General features: G+C 34.0%; 1 protein-coding gene across 2 annotated transcripts in view; it reads right to left on the bottom strand.

The window, feature by feature from the left end:
- Positions 1-4,930: 4,930 nt before the first annotated feature.
- Positions 4,931-15,779, bottom strand: part of LOC149794655 (threonine synthase-like 2) — a 28,212-nt gene continuing 17,363 nt past the window's right edge. For both annotated transcript variants that reach the window (XM_089964255.1, XM_089964254.1), the window contains exons 5-10: positions 13,654-13,805; positions 12,890-12,956; positions 11,591-11,736; positions 10,633-10,758; positions 9,256-9,398; positions 4,931-7,884 (exon numbers count right to left, since the gene is read on the bottom strand). In XM_089964255.1, coding sequence (XP_089820381.1) covers positions 7,653-7,884; positions 9,256-9,398; positions 10,633-10,758; positions 11,591-11,736; positions 12,890-12,956; positions 13,654-13,805 — 866 coding nt within the window. In that variant the 3' untranslated portion in view covers positions 4,931-7,652. The remainder of the gene's footprint in view (positions 7,885-9,255; positions 9,399-10,632; positions 10,759-11,590; positions 11,737-12,889; positions 12,957-13,653; positions 13,806-15,779) is intronic.

Here is a 15,779-nt window from a genome sequence, read left to right as displayed (position 1 = left end):
TATCGTTGAGCCTTGAAATATGTCAGTGACCTAGTTTTCACCAAAATTACAGCGGTAACTTGATGTCTGAGATATATGTTTGTTACACAGAAATAGTCAATGATGTTTTGAATGCACCTTGTCAAGCTCTTCATTTTCAAAGCTAAGTAAATCTTACCTGTAGTCCACAATCCCTAAAATATGAAATGGAAGTGATCGGTTATTAAAACACTGTGACTTATGAAATTTGATTTCCCTCATAATGCAAGGGTTAGCCAAATTCATGTGACCATGAAACATAGGTTACACTGACCTGCTTTTTATTGTAAAGTCAGTTGTCAACATCAATGACCTTATTAATGTATGTAACTCTGCAAGCAATAGTTTCTGAGAAAATGACCTGAATGCTAACCTCATTGAACTAAGATCAATGTGAATACACATCACTAAGTGACCTAACTTTTAATTATGGCTTTAGTACTCTTCATGACACAATTACATATATGCACTAAGTTATGGTATTCCATAGGCAGTAGTACCCAAGAAAATTACCAAAATGGAAAGGTTAGCCAGAGTCCAGTGAAATGTCTTGTGGAATATCAATTTATGTGACTCTGTCAATAATAGTGTCAGAGAAAATGACTTAATGTAAACCATAACCCGAGTACTCATGCCAGATGGAAAAACTATTTGAAATACTATGCTAAATAGTTACCAAAATTTATAATTTCTCAAGAGTAATATTAGCTACATATCACTTTAGTTACATATCTACTTTCGTTAGCATGTGAAGTAAAGAGTTTTGCAATAACTTCTTGAGTGTCTAATATTGGCACCTAAGTGTTATATTTTGCAAAATCAACATTTGCTTCTTTGCAAAAAAATCTCATAAATGGAGTGTCTGCTGCTGCAACAAATAGCTTATTTCTAGAATATTTTGCAAAGCTTATTTCTAGAATATTTTGCAAAGTCATTGTAAAACAATCATCCAGGTAACCAATTAATAATAATAATAATAATAATAATAATAATGAGGACTTTGTATAGCACCTAATCTTTAGAAGCTCTAAGCGCTTTACATTAGACAACACCTATAAGATAAAAAACATATAATGATATGATTACAGAAACAAACACCATGAAATTAAAAAACATAAAAAAAATATGCTGAGAGTATTTAAGGTAGGAAACATTATTAGGTCTTTAAGTTTGTTCTTGCAGTTGAAATAAATGAATTTTGAGAGCACTCTTGAATGGGATCACTTTGTCTTTGTGTCTAAGTTCAGTGGGCAATTCATTCCACATTGCTGGGACCTGGTATGGAAAAGAACGCTGTCCATATGACTTTGTTTCCATAGTGGGAATAATGAATATATGATTGTCAGAAGAGGAGTGTACCAGTAAGTATCTTGCTTGTGTGTACACATGGGTGAGGTCAGATAGGTATGTTGGATTAGAGTCTGACAGTGAAACGTAGCACAGAGAACAAATTAAACAAAAGTGCTTTGAAATAGTTGTCTGCATCAATTTATGAATAAATGGGATATCATAAACTTACATTTAAAGGTGTTCACTATGTACATGGTGTTCCTGCAGCAGGCTTGACATAATTCAAGTGTTGTGCTGTTGGTACATAATTTATTGTAATGATAAAACATGCATTAGCTTTGACAAACAAAACCATTATTATCATATTTATGCACTCAAACAGAATACCAATTTTTTATGTTTAAAATTTGGTGTAGGTTACTAAGTAACAAATCATCAAGCTGAACCTATTCACCAGTTGTCAGTCAATTAGTGTGTCATTCATTACATATTTACACCTAGAGTGATATATTTTACTAACTCTGAGGTAGCACTGTTCACTTATGAATGGTTTATACAGTGTAAAATTCAAACTGCTTTAGTTTAATCTTTCCACCATTTTTGGTTAAATGTGCAGTCAATCTTATTTATAATCTAATAAATGTGGACAAAATTTAAAATTCAATAGAAAATTTAATTTTTTTAATACTTTTATAGAAAATGCTTAGTATAAGTAGGCAGTGTTACATTTGGATCTAATAATTTATCAACTGAAATTGTTTTCCGAACTAGGATTAAAAACCCTGTAGAATAGTCATCATACCACCCATTTACAGTGCTATTACATAGGCAATTCAGTTGACTCCAGTTGAGCAAGCTGCTTCAGGTTCTGTTACGATTACTTTGTCAAGGTGAGAGATCTGCTAAACCATTTTTCTCCACAGGTATTGTAAAGATCTCTCCACGCATGAGGATAGTGCTTGTTAACAATTTTCCTGCATTTAAAAGTATATATGAAGAGAGGATTTTTTTATAACAACATTGTCATCCAATAATAATCACAATTATCAGTGATGGCTAACTGATTTAATAGCCTAATAATAACTCTTAAGTATTCTTGGAAATAAAAAAAAAGAAGTCATCTCAGTTTTTATAGCCACCTCAAAATTCTTTCATATATTTGTTAAATTTCTCCAGACATCATTGAGCACAATTTAATTATTAATGTATGCAAGCCGCTCTCTGGACCTTGAATTATTAGGTAGTAAAATCAATTAACCATTAATAATACATTTTGTAATGATATTTATGAGGACAAATCATTATAAATGTTTTTGAATGCCAGAAAATTTTAGACAAAAACAGGCTTATGCTTTGAGGTATCTGGTTACAGTACTGATGGAGAATTGTTTTATTCTATCAGAATTATGTAATCTATCTGGTCATAAAGTGATGGTTACAAAACCTGAAGCAGCCTGCTCAGTTTTGAGTCAACTGAATTGCCTTTGTCATTGGACCGTTTATAAGGGTGTACTTTGTGCATCAACTAATTAAATTTCTCTTTCAAGACAAAACATTATGAACTTTTAATTTGATTACTTGACTATTGTCCGAAAAATGGAGATCTTAAATTAATGAAGGCAGTTAAGTCTTTCTGTGTAGTAATTTTTATTTTTGATAGTAGCTGGTGTATTGGCTCAGACCATTTGAAGAACTAATGCTGATGTAATTTGACCGCCCTGTTGGCCTAGTAGTTAGATCGTCTGCCTCGGATGCGGGAGGTCAAGGGTTTCGATCCCCGGCCGAGTCATACCAAAGACTTACAAAAAATGGTACAAACAGTTGCCTCACTTGGCTCTAAGCATTAAGCGGTTAGTGTTAGGACCAGTCTGCCTGGTGTCAGGATAATGTGACTGGGTGGGACATCATGCTACATGTCTGCTACATGATGCCCCAGTGCTAGGCATCACTATAAACTGCCACACTGCAGACATTGTAGTGATATGACTGAAAAATTGTTAAAGCTTGGTTAAAAATCCAAATCACACACACACACTGATGTAATTCGCTTCTCTCCATTCCTGTCTGCGATGTAACAAATTGATTATTATAGAATTTACAACACAAGCAACATACAGTGATCTACTTTTAATCAAGGCTTCTCTTTTTGATTGGCTTATTAGCTCCATGCTGTTCCATTTAAACATACCCAGTACCCAGGGATGACAGCTTTTAAAATAATGCCTGCCTGAAGGTAGACTGATTATTCCAGGTGTCTATGAGAATCATAAAAAAGTTCTAAACTTCCAGAACTGAAAATGTTTTTCACAATACCCATATGTTTTACTGAAACAGCACTCTGCAGTAATCAACATGTCATTAAAACTATTCACCAACATTTTTTATTAAGATATTTATTACTTAAAATGTATTAATCACTAGACAGAAAAACATGCATCTGTTTGTTGTGTGTAGTTACGTCTATTTCATCTTATACTTTCACAGGGGAGATGTTAAAAGTAAATTTTCCTGGCTAAATATGAAATATTCCAGTCTCATTAAAATGGTATGAATCACAGTATTTTGTTACCATAAATAAATAATGGTAGATAAATGTTCAGGGCTTTCCTTTCATTGCTTTCAGTCATTGGAACGGTATTGTCATTTCACAGTAAAATCAACACTTTTACTGGATAAGCAGGGCATGCCAACCATGGGACATACAATAAGAGGCTCAGTCTTTACTATATTATTTGTACCAAATAAAAATGACTCCCTGGTTTCGACAGTGATAGGACATTATTTATTGAACACATTTCACAGAAAGTACAGGTCATAGCTGGTTTAATTTAGTACCATTAAATTTGAAAAGAATAAAATTAGCATTAATACAGATGTAAATATAGATTTTTTTTGTATCAATATATTTAATTAGTGCTTGAGAAAACTGAACAATTTTTTTTAAGATTAAAAAATTAAGATCCTAAACAATATTTTCCTGTTAAGGATGAAATTATTATATTGAAAACTTATCTTTGCATGAAATATTTAATCTTGACTGCTAATCTTCTTGGTTTGGGTAAAATAAGTCTTGTCAAAACCTACAGGTGGGAATGGGTATTTAAACTATTGGTCACACATTAATAACGTTTGCACCTCCAAGCAACAATACCATGGCAGATATCCCTCAGATGAAAGAATAGACTTGATAGAGCATCAGATTCATAATCTAAGGGTCCCAGGATTGATACCTCCCAGGCCATCCTGTGTAGACTGCCTGGGTGTGGGATGGAGACCTCAGAGTGACCATGGGAAGGGCACTTAGCTCCCATTTCTTTGGCATGATAAAGCTAAAAATATGTTAAAAGCGCTGTTAAAATGGACCAATTATTTTTGAAATCACGAAAATGATGTGCAGTTATTTTCAATGTGCCTATTTACAGAGAAACGCATTACAACACAGTAATTCACAAAAATTGAATTTATGCTTACCAGTCAGTTTTTATGGTACATGTTATAAAGATAACTGACAAATGAAAGGAAAAAGTGGCAAGATGGAAAGACAGTCACAGAACACAGTATTATAAAAAGACAATTAACCATGCTGGTTACATTATAAGGAACAAAAATAACATCAAACGAGTGAATTTTATGTCTTGAACTTTATTTTCCTTCCATAAACACATGAACATGTTGATGTCTGCAAAAAATAATACAATACATATCCAATCTATGCAAAATTTCGGTATACAATTATTTTTTAATGCATGACTATTTATTCCAATTTTGCAGTGTCACTTCTAGATTGTAAACTACACACTTCTTGGTAATATACATGTATTAGTGCCATTATTTGCTTATCATTTACTGAACAATTCACCATAAATGATACTGTATTAGAAAGTCTTAGCAATAATAAAATTACTATATTATGTTGCTAATAATAAAATGGGAGCAATTATGTGTAACATATCTTTAGAATTTCAGAATGCATAAAAGACAAGATCAGCAATACATTTTTGGGAACTTCTAAGCCTAGTAATGAATACTGATTATGAAAATGTTCACCTAATTTAAGACAAATGGTACAATTTTTATCTTTCTTTCAAAATTCCTGCTGACTGTGCATGATCGAGATAGAGATCTGAGTGTGTGTATTTGCATGCATGCAAGTATTTGTGTATAAGGTTTACTGGCATTACATTTGCTTGTAAGTTCAGTTGAACTGCAAACAACATAGACCTTGGAGTTGCATCAGTATCATAAGCCTGGCAGAACAGGGTCTATGTTGTTTGCTCTACTTATTAGTCATAACAGACTGCATAGACCAAGATCTACTGGCACATTATGTGATGGTAGATGGTACAGCTGTATACCAATTATAACCAAATCTGTGCAGTATATCAAGTGTTTTGTGTTTGTGTTGAGGGATAGAGGAATGAAATAAAATCTCTCTGGTTTGTGTCAACTGAATCATTTAGTAATCACCAATTAAACAGAACACTTTCAAATTATCATTATAAAAAAAAAAAATGCAAGCTGAAATCAAAATCTAAAGTGTATGCTCCTGAATCATTTGGTAAGGGTATCACCTCTAATAAGTGCACAGCGTGTCCCTAAATAGTTTGTTAAGTATACCAGCACTAATCATGTACAGTGTGTGCCCCTATATCATCTGGTTGCATGAGTGTGATTTGTATTTTTAATGTAGCTTTAACAATGTTTCAGTCATATCGCTACAATATCTGCATTGTGTCAGTTCATAGTTATGTCTAGCACTGGAGCATTATGCCACAGACATGTAGCATCAAGTCCCACTCAGTCACATTATCCTGACACCAGGCCGACTAGTCCTAAAACCAACCCCATAATGCTGAGTGCCAAGCGAGGCAGCTGTTAGTAACATTTTTCTACGTGTTTGGTATGACTCGGCCAGGTTTCGAACTCACGACATCCCCCATCTGAGGCGGCCACCGTAGCAGTCCTTACATCATTTGGTAAGGATACCACATCTAATCATATACAGTGTATGTCCCTAAAGCATTTGGTAAGGATACAATCTCTAATCATATACAGTGTATGTCCCTAAAGCATTTGGTATGGATAACACATCTAATCATATACAGTGTATATCCCTAAATCATTTGGTAAGGATACAATCTCTAATCATATACAGTGTATATCCCTAATCATTTGGTATGGATAACATCTAATCATATACAGTGTATGTCCCTAAATCATTTGGTAAGGATACAATACCTAGTCATATACAGTGTATGTCCCTAAATCATTTGGTATGGATAAAACATCTAATTATATACAGTGTATGTCCCTAAATCATTTGGTAAAGATACAATCCCTAATCATATACAGTGTATGTCCCTAAATCATCTGGTAAGGATAACACATCTAATAATATACAGAGTGTGTCCTAAATCATTTGGTATGGATGACACATCTATCTGTACATGATGTCTGTCCCTAAATCATCTATTAAGGATACCACCTCAATCATATACAATGTCCCTCAATCATATAATAAGGATAACACACAGTGTGCATCCCCAAATCATTTGGTAAGGATAACTGATCTAATTGTATACAGTGTGTGCATCTAACTGTACATAAGGTTTGCCCCTGTTAAGGATACAACTTCTGCACAGCATATGCAGTTCAAATCTGTTTAGTTTTTATCAGTGTTGTGAATTAATCACAATCCGTTACAGTTTCAGTTACTTACAGTTACTCACAGGTTGAACTTGGAACAGAAATTTGAGCGAAACTTTTGGACCTGAGAGCAAACGTCTGGGTGTAAATGCTAAATAATACCACACACAGATGATATAAAGTGCAAATATTTTTTTTGCAGTCTGTATTTTTCAAAATCATGTATTCATATGGTGTGTTTAAAAATAAACAATATAAAATGGCTTAGTACACAAGTCCTAATCAGCATATATTCTAATAGTAAATGCATTAACTGCTATATCACTTAAATATACAGTGTCTCCCCAACCACTCAATAAAATATTATACATTAATAGTTAAAAACTGTACAGTTCAGTTAGATGGGTTGACAATCCATTCTGATGATTTGAGGATATAATTTATAAATGAACTGATACAATTAAAGATGCTACAGCAAATTTATAGGGGTGAACATTCTAACTCGAGGATAAAATGTGTAAATGCAATTTAAAAATCGTATAATTAAATGTATTTACAAAAATTGCAAATTAAAATTCTAATTATTTACAGAATTATTTCGAAGATACTATTAATTTTTAAATGTTTCCCTGAATAAATATACTTAATTTTGAAATGTTTCCCTGAATAAATATAATTAATTTTTGTGGACTAGTCACTTAAGTCATCCTGTTCTCAAAATTTGTAGTAACTTCCTCAATTTTCTTCCTCAGCATCTCTTCCCAGTTATCTCCCTTGTTCATGTCCTCTGATCTTGTTGGTTTTGACAGCAAGGCTATGACATCTGCAGAAGGAGTTAAAGTCAGACCTGCTGCTTTGACTGCCTCTGGAAACTTGGCTGCTGATGCTGTTGCTATACAAACAGATGGGACTCCATCATTTGCTCCGGACCTAAAAATTAATAAGGGAACATTCAGAAATGTGAAATTTATCCTGATGACCTTTGTTCCCAGATGTTAGGTGGTGCTCTACAGTTTCGTATTTTGCATAGGGTTAGAATTTTAAAGAAAAAGAATTTCCCTAGCTTTCCTCACTGGTTATACTGGCTATTTAAAAAAGACCTTTTATATCTTAGGTATAGTTTGAAGAACCTTTAATTCCCATTATTTTGGTGTATGATTGATGGGTGTAATATGGGTTACAGAGTTTACAACTTGGCCTTACTCAAGATGTGCACCTTTCAAAAAAGTGCTAGCTACACTTGGTCATTTTCACTTCCTGAAATTCAGAGGTAAATTGTACGAAAAGGAACATTTGTGCTAAATTAGAAATTGCTGATAACTGCATCCAGCAAGATAAGCCTAGGTATAACACAAAAGTAAATATTGTCATATGAGCTAACTTTTACAACTTGTTAAAATATTTTTTTCCAGAATTTTTTTCATCAATAACGTCTGTCTGGATTAACAAAAACAGATGAAGCAATATGGTGTTGTATAAAGGCCCATAAACCTTAAAATCATTCTTCCATAGGTTCCCATAACCCTTAAAATCATTCTTCTATAAGTGCCCATAACCCTTCAAATCATTCTTCTATCAGTGCCCATAACCCTTCAAATCATTCTTCAATAAGTGCTCACAGCCCTTCAAATCATTCTTCTATAAGTGCCCATAACCCTTCAAATCATTCTTCTATAAGTGCCCATAACCCCTCAAATCATTCTTCTATAAGTGCCCATAACCCTTCAAATCATTCTTCTACAAATACATATAACCCTTCAAATTATTCCTCTATAAATACACATAACCCTTCAAATTATTCCTCTATAAATACACATAACCCTTCAAATTATTCCTCTATAAATACACATAACCCTTCAAATTATTCCTCTATAAATACCCATAACCCTTCAACTTATTCCTCTATAAATACACATAACCCTTCAAATTATTCCTCTATAAATACACATAACCCTTCAAATTATTCCTCTATAAATACACATAACCCTTCAAATTATTCCTCTATAAATACCCATAACCCTTCAACTTATTCCTCTGTAAGTACCCATAACCTTTCAAATCATTAATGCAGCTTCTTGTTGTCATATTATAATAAATTCTTCAGTAAGGACCACTTCCAAAACAACTTTCTGCAAATAATATTTCTGACTTTATGTTAGCCAGGTCCATGAAGCAAATATTTTTCATATTCTGACAAAAGAAAATTATTTCAAATCTTCTTAATCAAACACCAGATAATACATTCTTCTATACATGGACCATATGATTAATGTCCAATTGAAAGCTAAACAAGTAAAGCACCTTTTCATTTTGTCATAGTAGTAAGCAACGGCTAAAGCAGTGTGTGGACATAACACATAGCCATTCTCATCCCAGCATCTCTTTATGGTTGCCCTGACAACATCATCACTCCCCACATATGTATCCACAATAGCTTTCCTAACCTGTAAGTAAAGTGATAAGACAGTATTTCAAAAGAGTGACACCCTGTAAATTTTCAGTTAACAGTCATTTTCTCTTGACCATTTTAAGCTTGTATCATGCAGTTTTAATAAATGATTGAGAAAATTAAGATATGCAGTGATTGAAACAAAAAATGGAAATTGAAACTCAGTTTTGTCTGTAATGAATTCAGCTTCTGGATAACAGCCATGCTCCACCCCAACCCCCATCCTGATCTTTGACCTTTACAGCTGAGTCAGAATTTTCCATGCCTCTGAATGAACCAATGGCATGTAAAAAGTCAGTGATGACCCAGATTAAAGTAATTTGGTAAAATAAAATAAATTTTTTTTTAAATCAGTACATTAAAATCAAAGAAACAATAGTTGGGGATAGGTAGGTAGCAATATGTTAACACCCTCACTTTGCACCCTTGTAAGTAATAAAGTCAATGCCCATAGGTAACATGTGCAAAGGTTTGTGGTCACTTCTCAACATCAGTGATCTCATCTAGTTCTTGAGTTTCTGCCACTTCAGAGACTACAGCACACCCATACAGTGTCAGGTCCAGACCTCTAGGCAGAGCAGGGTAGTACTGGGCTGTGTGGGGTGCTTTTGCCTGTCAGACCCAGACAACCAGGGTACTGTCTGCCTGTCTGAGCATTATAAATGTGGTAAATTCTTTTCTGAGAGCAGCCTCTCTATAAAAATGGCAATTTTATATACCACACTGGTGCATTTAAGATAATATATGCAACTAAAGTGAAAATAATTTTGAGCATTACCTTAAGCAGTAGATTAAACTTCCAGAATTTAAAGACCAGTATGGATAGTGGGGTGCAACAATTAGAGGGAAGGTCACTACTTACGGACAGCAGGGTACACCAGTTCGAGGAAAGGTCACCACTTACAGACAGCAGGGTGCACCAGTCTGAGGGAAGATCACCACTTACCAACAGTAGGGTGCACAAATGAGAGGGAAGGTCACCACTTATGGACAGCAGCGTGCACCAACATGACGGAAGGTCACCATTTATGGAAAGCATGGTTCAGTGCCCTCTAAAACACTTAACAGACGTGGGACAACACAGCCACTACCTGACCATCAGACATATTTTGAATTATGCCGTTTACAAAGCTTGATAGAAAGCTAAAGCAATACACCAATGTTTATAAAGTGGATAATGGACTGAATGCAATGTTTTAACTTTGGAGAGTAAAGTGAAAAATAAATACTTGAGCTGCTAGTTCTTCAGGCACTTGGGTTTTATTGTTTTTCTCAAACTCCTGCATAAGTTTCCAGATTAGCTTGGTGTCCCCATCTGAGTACAAATACCAGATCCTCTCCATGTTGTATGGCATCTACAAAGATACATAATTATTCAAAAAAATTAGGAATTTAAGGAAACAATTAAAAAAAAATACTTGATTTGCAAACATTTATACTACAAAGTACATGATTCTTATCATAAGCTAGCAATTTCAAACAATGATGTATGTTTCTTACCAACAGTTAATGATTTCAAACAATGATGCAAGTTTCTCACCACAAGCTAATGATTTCAGACAATAATGCATGTTTCTTATGACAAGCCAACAATTTCAAACAACATAACATATTTCTTATCACAAGCCAAGCTGGTAATTTCAAACAATGATGCATGTTTCTAAACAGCTAATGATTTCAAACAATGATGCAAATTTCTCACCACAAGCTAATGATTTCAGACAATAATGCATGTTTCTTATGACAAGCCAACAATTTCAAACAACATAGCATATTTCTTATCACAAGCCAAGCTGGTAATTTCAAACAATGATGCATGTTTCTAAACAGCTAATGATTTCAAACAATGATGCATGTTTCTTATCACAAGCTAGCGATCTCAAACACTGATGCATGTTTCTTATCACAAGCTAACAATTTCAAACTGTGCATATTTCTTATCACAAGCTAGCAATTTCAAACAACAATGCATGTTTCTTACCACAAGCTAATGATTTCAAATGCTGATGCATGTTTCTTATCACAAGCTAATGATTTCAAACAATGATGCATGTTTCTTACTTACAAGATTCATAAACCAATTTTTGAGAAGGAGGGCGGAATGGCACCCAGGCCTTTTCAGTTTATAGCTGGAGGACTCAAATTAGTTATCATTATACTGAGAATCATGCAGATGTAGATGCAAACCTGAATGTCTATGGCAGTGGCCAATGTCGGTGTGACTTCTTTCATGGAGAAATCCCCAGATGAAATTGTCCTCGCAACAATGTCATTCTTATTGACAGCACACACAAACTGTACAGGCAACCCCATTTTCCTTGCAACACATCCTGCTATAGAGAAGACATCTTATTTTTCTAAAAGAATTTTAATGAGTACTTTTATCAAACCTGCACAGGAGACACTATTTACTAAACAATCTCCCATTTTAACTAGTCAAATGCACAACATTTCTTAACCAAATTATAAGAAACCCCTGGTTAGCATCTTTCAGTATTTGTCTGAGGTCATGTGACTGTGTGTGACCCAGGTGCATGTTTGTCATGAGTGAGTATGTCAGTGAGTGAGTGAGTGATCAGTGCACAAGGCGCATGAAGGGGATGATAACACTGAGTGCCAGGCACCTAATAAAAGCCCTAGGTGTTTGTCGTATTGTCTCTGGACGAACATCATTTTATTCATTTTTTCTACGCCTATGGTGGTGAATACAATTCACAAGAATTGTAGCATCTGAATGGTAAGGGTCATCGTGTCTGATAAGTTGTCATTTATGCTATCATGTTGCTATATATTGAAATACCAACATGCAGATTGTGTATCATAAGTCTCGTTTGTAGTATTGTATATTTAAGTATTTGTTCTGTTCTAGTATTGTATATTAAAAATTTGTTGTTTTGTTGTAGGTTATTTTTTTGTGGGATTTTTTCCAATGTGAGCCAAGCAATATATAAAAAGCTAACACAACACTCTTGGGTCATAGGGTTTATTTTCTGTCAAGGATATGAGACAAAAGAAAGAAAAAAAGAAGAAAAACAAACAATGAAACAGAACAAACACTGAAACAGCTGATAAAATGGTATCTCTACTAGTTGAAACAAAACTGACAGAATGGAATCCTTACTGACTGAAACAGCTGACAGAAAGGTGCTTTTACTGGTTGAAACAGCTGACAGAATGGTGTCTTTTTTTATGGATGGAACAGCTAACAGAATGGCATTTTTTTACGGATGAAACACAACTCAACTAAAATTATGGATCAAAGTCACTTAATTAATATGATATATTCACAGCATGGAAGTACTATTCCATTACTGAAACAAGGTAACCTGCAATAATGTATTACTCAAATTGTGCAAAATCTACAAACTAACACATGAAATTCCCACATGGATTTAGCATATTACTTTCCAACATCACAGACAGAATTTTAAAAAAACTTTATTTATTAATGAAAGTTTCACATGTAATTAATATATGAATACTAACACATGACATTCCCACAAGCCCCTGTAGGGATTATTATCTGCACCTCTCTATCACAACTGGGGCATATCTGTAAGTAAAAACAATGGAAACTGTTCAAGAAATCAAACAGAGCTATGATATTAAAATTTATAGTAAATAATGAAGATAAATTAGGAAACATCATATTAAAAGTGTATCCACATTAAATGAAATATGCATTAATTGAAATAATTATCACAATTTGGAGATACTTTGAAAAAAACTGTCATCGTGTTGCATAACCATAAAGGACCTGTCAATGTGTCAAATAAAAGGACAAATACTCCTTTAACAAGTGAAAAGATGGTGACATCTTGTGCATCGAGAGAGTCACTAACTGAGAAAAAGATATTGTGAACTTATCACTTACAAAAATGCTAAAAAGTTAAACTTAAGTAAAATCAAATTTTCTGAACATTTTACATTTCATCAAGATATTGATAATAGTGGTGGTGGTGATGATGATGGTGACAATGATAATCATGATAATGGTGGTGGTGGTGATAACTATGATGATGGTGCTGGTGGTTATAGTGATGATGACAAAGACCATGGCGGTGGTTATGATGGTGATGATAAAATTTTCTGAACATTTTACATTTCATCAATATAATGATAATGGTGTGGTGATGACAATGATAATGATGAAAATAGTGGTAATGATGATGGTGGTGATGATGACAATGAAGATGGTGAAAAGAAGGAGGTGGAAGAGGAGGAGGATAACAATTATGAACAACTCATACCTGTAGATAAGCAAAAAAGTAATGAACAGTCTGCACCATGATGCGAGCCCAGTTGATGGAGTTGATACTACTTAGCCTATGTTGCCTTTTAAATTCTACATCAGATAAAACATTTTTAATTGGCCTGTCCAAGTCATCAGATGTACCATCAACTAAAAAATGGAAGAAAAAGATATATTTTTGACAGAGAAGTGTCAAAACTTTCAAATAACCAATTTATTGTTTTAGGACAACATCGTGTAAACAAGGTGCACAGTAGTTAAATGTCTGCTTTCAGTTCTAAATAGCCCTTTAAAAAACTTTTGGCTTAAAATATTTGGCTTTTAAGTGATGTACATTATAAAGAACCCATCCTATTTATAAACATGCAAAGACTGATAATTGTAAAATATCTCAAGACAGTAGAATTGCTTCATTAACACTAAAATTACTAACAAAATCGCCATAAGAAATTACAAGTTTAATATATTGTAGAAGTGGGGAACATAATTACTAATTAATGTAAAACGTGTTTTATAACTGACAATGTGTTTAATACCTATGAATTTTGCTATCATCCATGCCAAACTAATTTTAAAATACTTAAAACTGTACGATTGATAATGAGGCCATTATCTATTATGATACTGTTGATAAGGCCACTTGCAGACTGAGATACTTATATATCTCTAAATATACTCAATCAATCAATCAATCAATTTTTATTTCCTCCATAAACTCAACTTACAAATATTAATGAATAAAACAGAAAGAAATTGAACTAATTCCATCAATGATTACAGTGAACTTTCCATAAGTCAAAGAGACCTAAAGTTTTGGTCTAGCTTATCTGGAAAGATCTGCTTTTGACCAAACTTTTCATCAAACAAGGAACAGAAATAAATAGAACTGAAAATGATGAAGTTGTTTTTCATTCAGTCTAGCTTTGAAGTCAGTTCCTAAAAGTTTGAGTAACTATGGCTTGTCATTAATCTGGCTGAGTTTTACAGTCATGTAGCTCAGGTTCAAACCTGTCAAATGCATAGCAGTGAATGTTGTTGGCAATTTCTCTTGTTATTAAGTATACTGACACAACAATTTTGACACTAAGGAAACATCAAGACCTGGCAGATACATGAAACAAGAGTCCCTGGAAGGGTCTCACACTCTACTGGAAAGAATATCCAGTAATTAAAGATAAACCCATTTCATCCTTTTAACTTCTGATAGTTGAAATCATCACTGATATTCTTCATCAATAACCTGATTTTCAAACAAGATGCTGTGGTGAATATATTGGATGTCAGATTGGCACTATTTTTATTTACGACAAAGCAGACATCATTAGAAGTCTATTGCTAAAAACCACATGTCAATAAGACCATCCATTCCCAAAGAGTAGTGAAAGATTTTTAAGACATCCATCACTGCAGCCACAATGGATGCACAACTGGAACCATCTACATTTAGGACCAACTAGGTATTGTTAAGAAGTCTACTGGTTAAAAGCCCATGTTGATATAGCCATCTATTTGGGAGGAGCAGAGATAATATTTTCAAGATGGCTACGATGATAGCCATATCCAAGGCCAATGCATCACAATCATTTAGAATCAACTCAACCACACAAGAATTTTTCTGATGAAAACCCTCTGACAAAATGGCTCTACACTTAGAAGTAGTAGTTATAACAAGATTTTCAAGATGGCCACCATGGTGGCCATATTGGATGTCATATCAGCACCATTTTAATTTAGGACCAACAAAACATAATAATAAGTGTTCTGATGCAAATCTCATTTTGAGATGACTTTCTGTTTTTGATGAAGTCTGAGTGGCACCATTTTCATTTAGGACCAACTAAACCATAGGATGAACGTGTGTTTGTAAAGTTTAATGGCAATCCTCCATGTAGTTTCTGGGGAAATCAATGGATTGTTATCAGCCACTGACTCACAGATATCTGGGCATGTCAGTTCAGGGAATCCCTAATTTTTATAAAGTCTTGCAATGTGTAAGCTCTTGCAGGTCACCAATTTGAAGTGCATTCCAAAATTCACAGCTGTAGAGTAAGGCTGGAATCATGTTTTTTATACATAAACTGTTAGCTGTTATTAGGTTTAGGACTGAGGTACCCATCCCAGCAT

Source organism: Sinohyriopsis cumingii, chromosome 7, assembly GCF_028554795.1.
Source record: "Sinohyriopsis cumingii isolate HCF-2022 chromosome 7, ASM2855479v2, whole genome shotgun sequence".
Lineage (NCBI taxonomy): Eukaryota > Metazoa > Mollusca > Bivalvia > Unionida > Unionidae > Sinohyriopsis > Sinohyriopsis cumingii.
The sequence above is the reverse complement of the archived record's forward strand: the minus strand, read 5'-3'. Positions and strand labels throughout refer to the sequence as shown.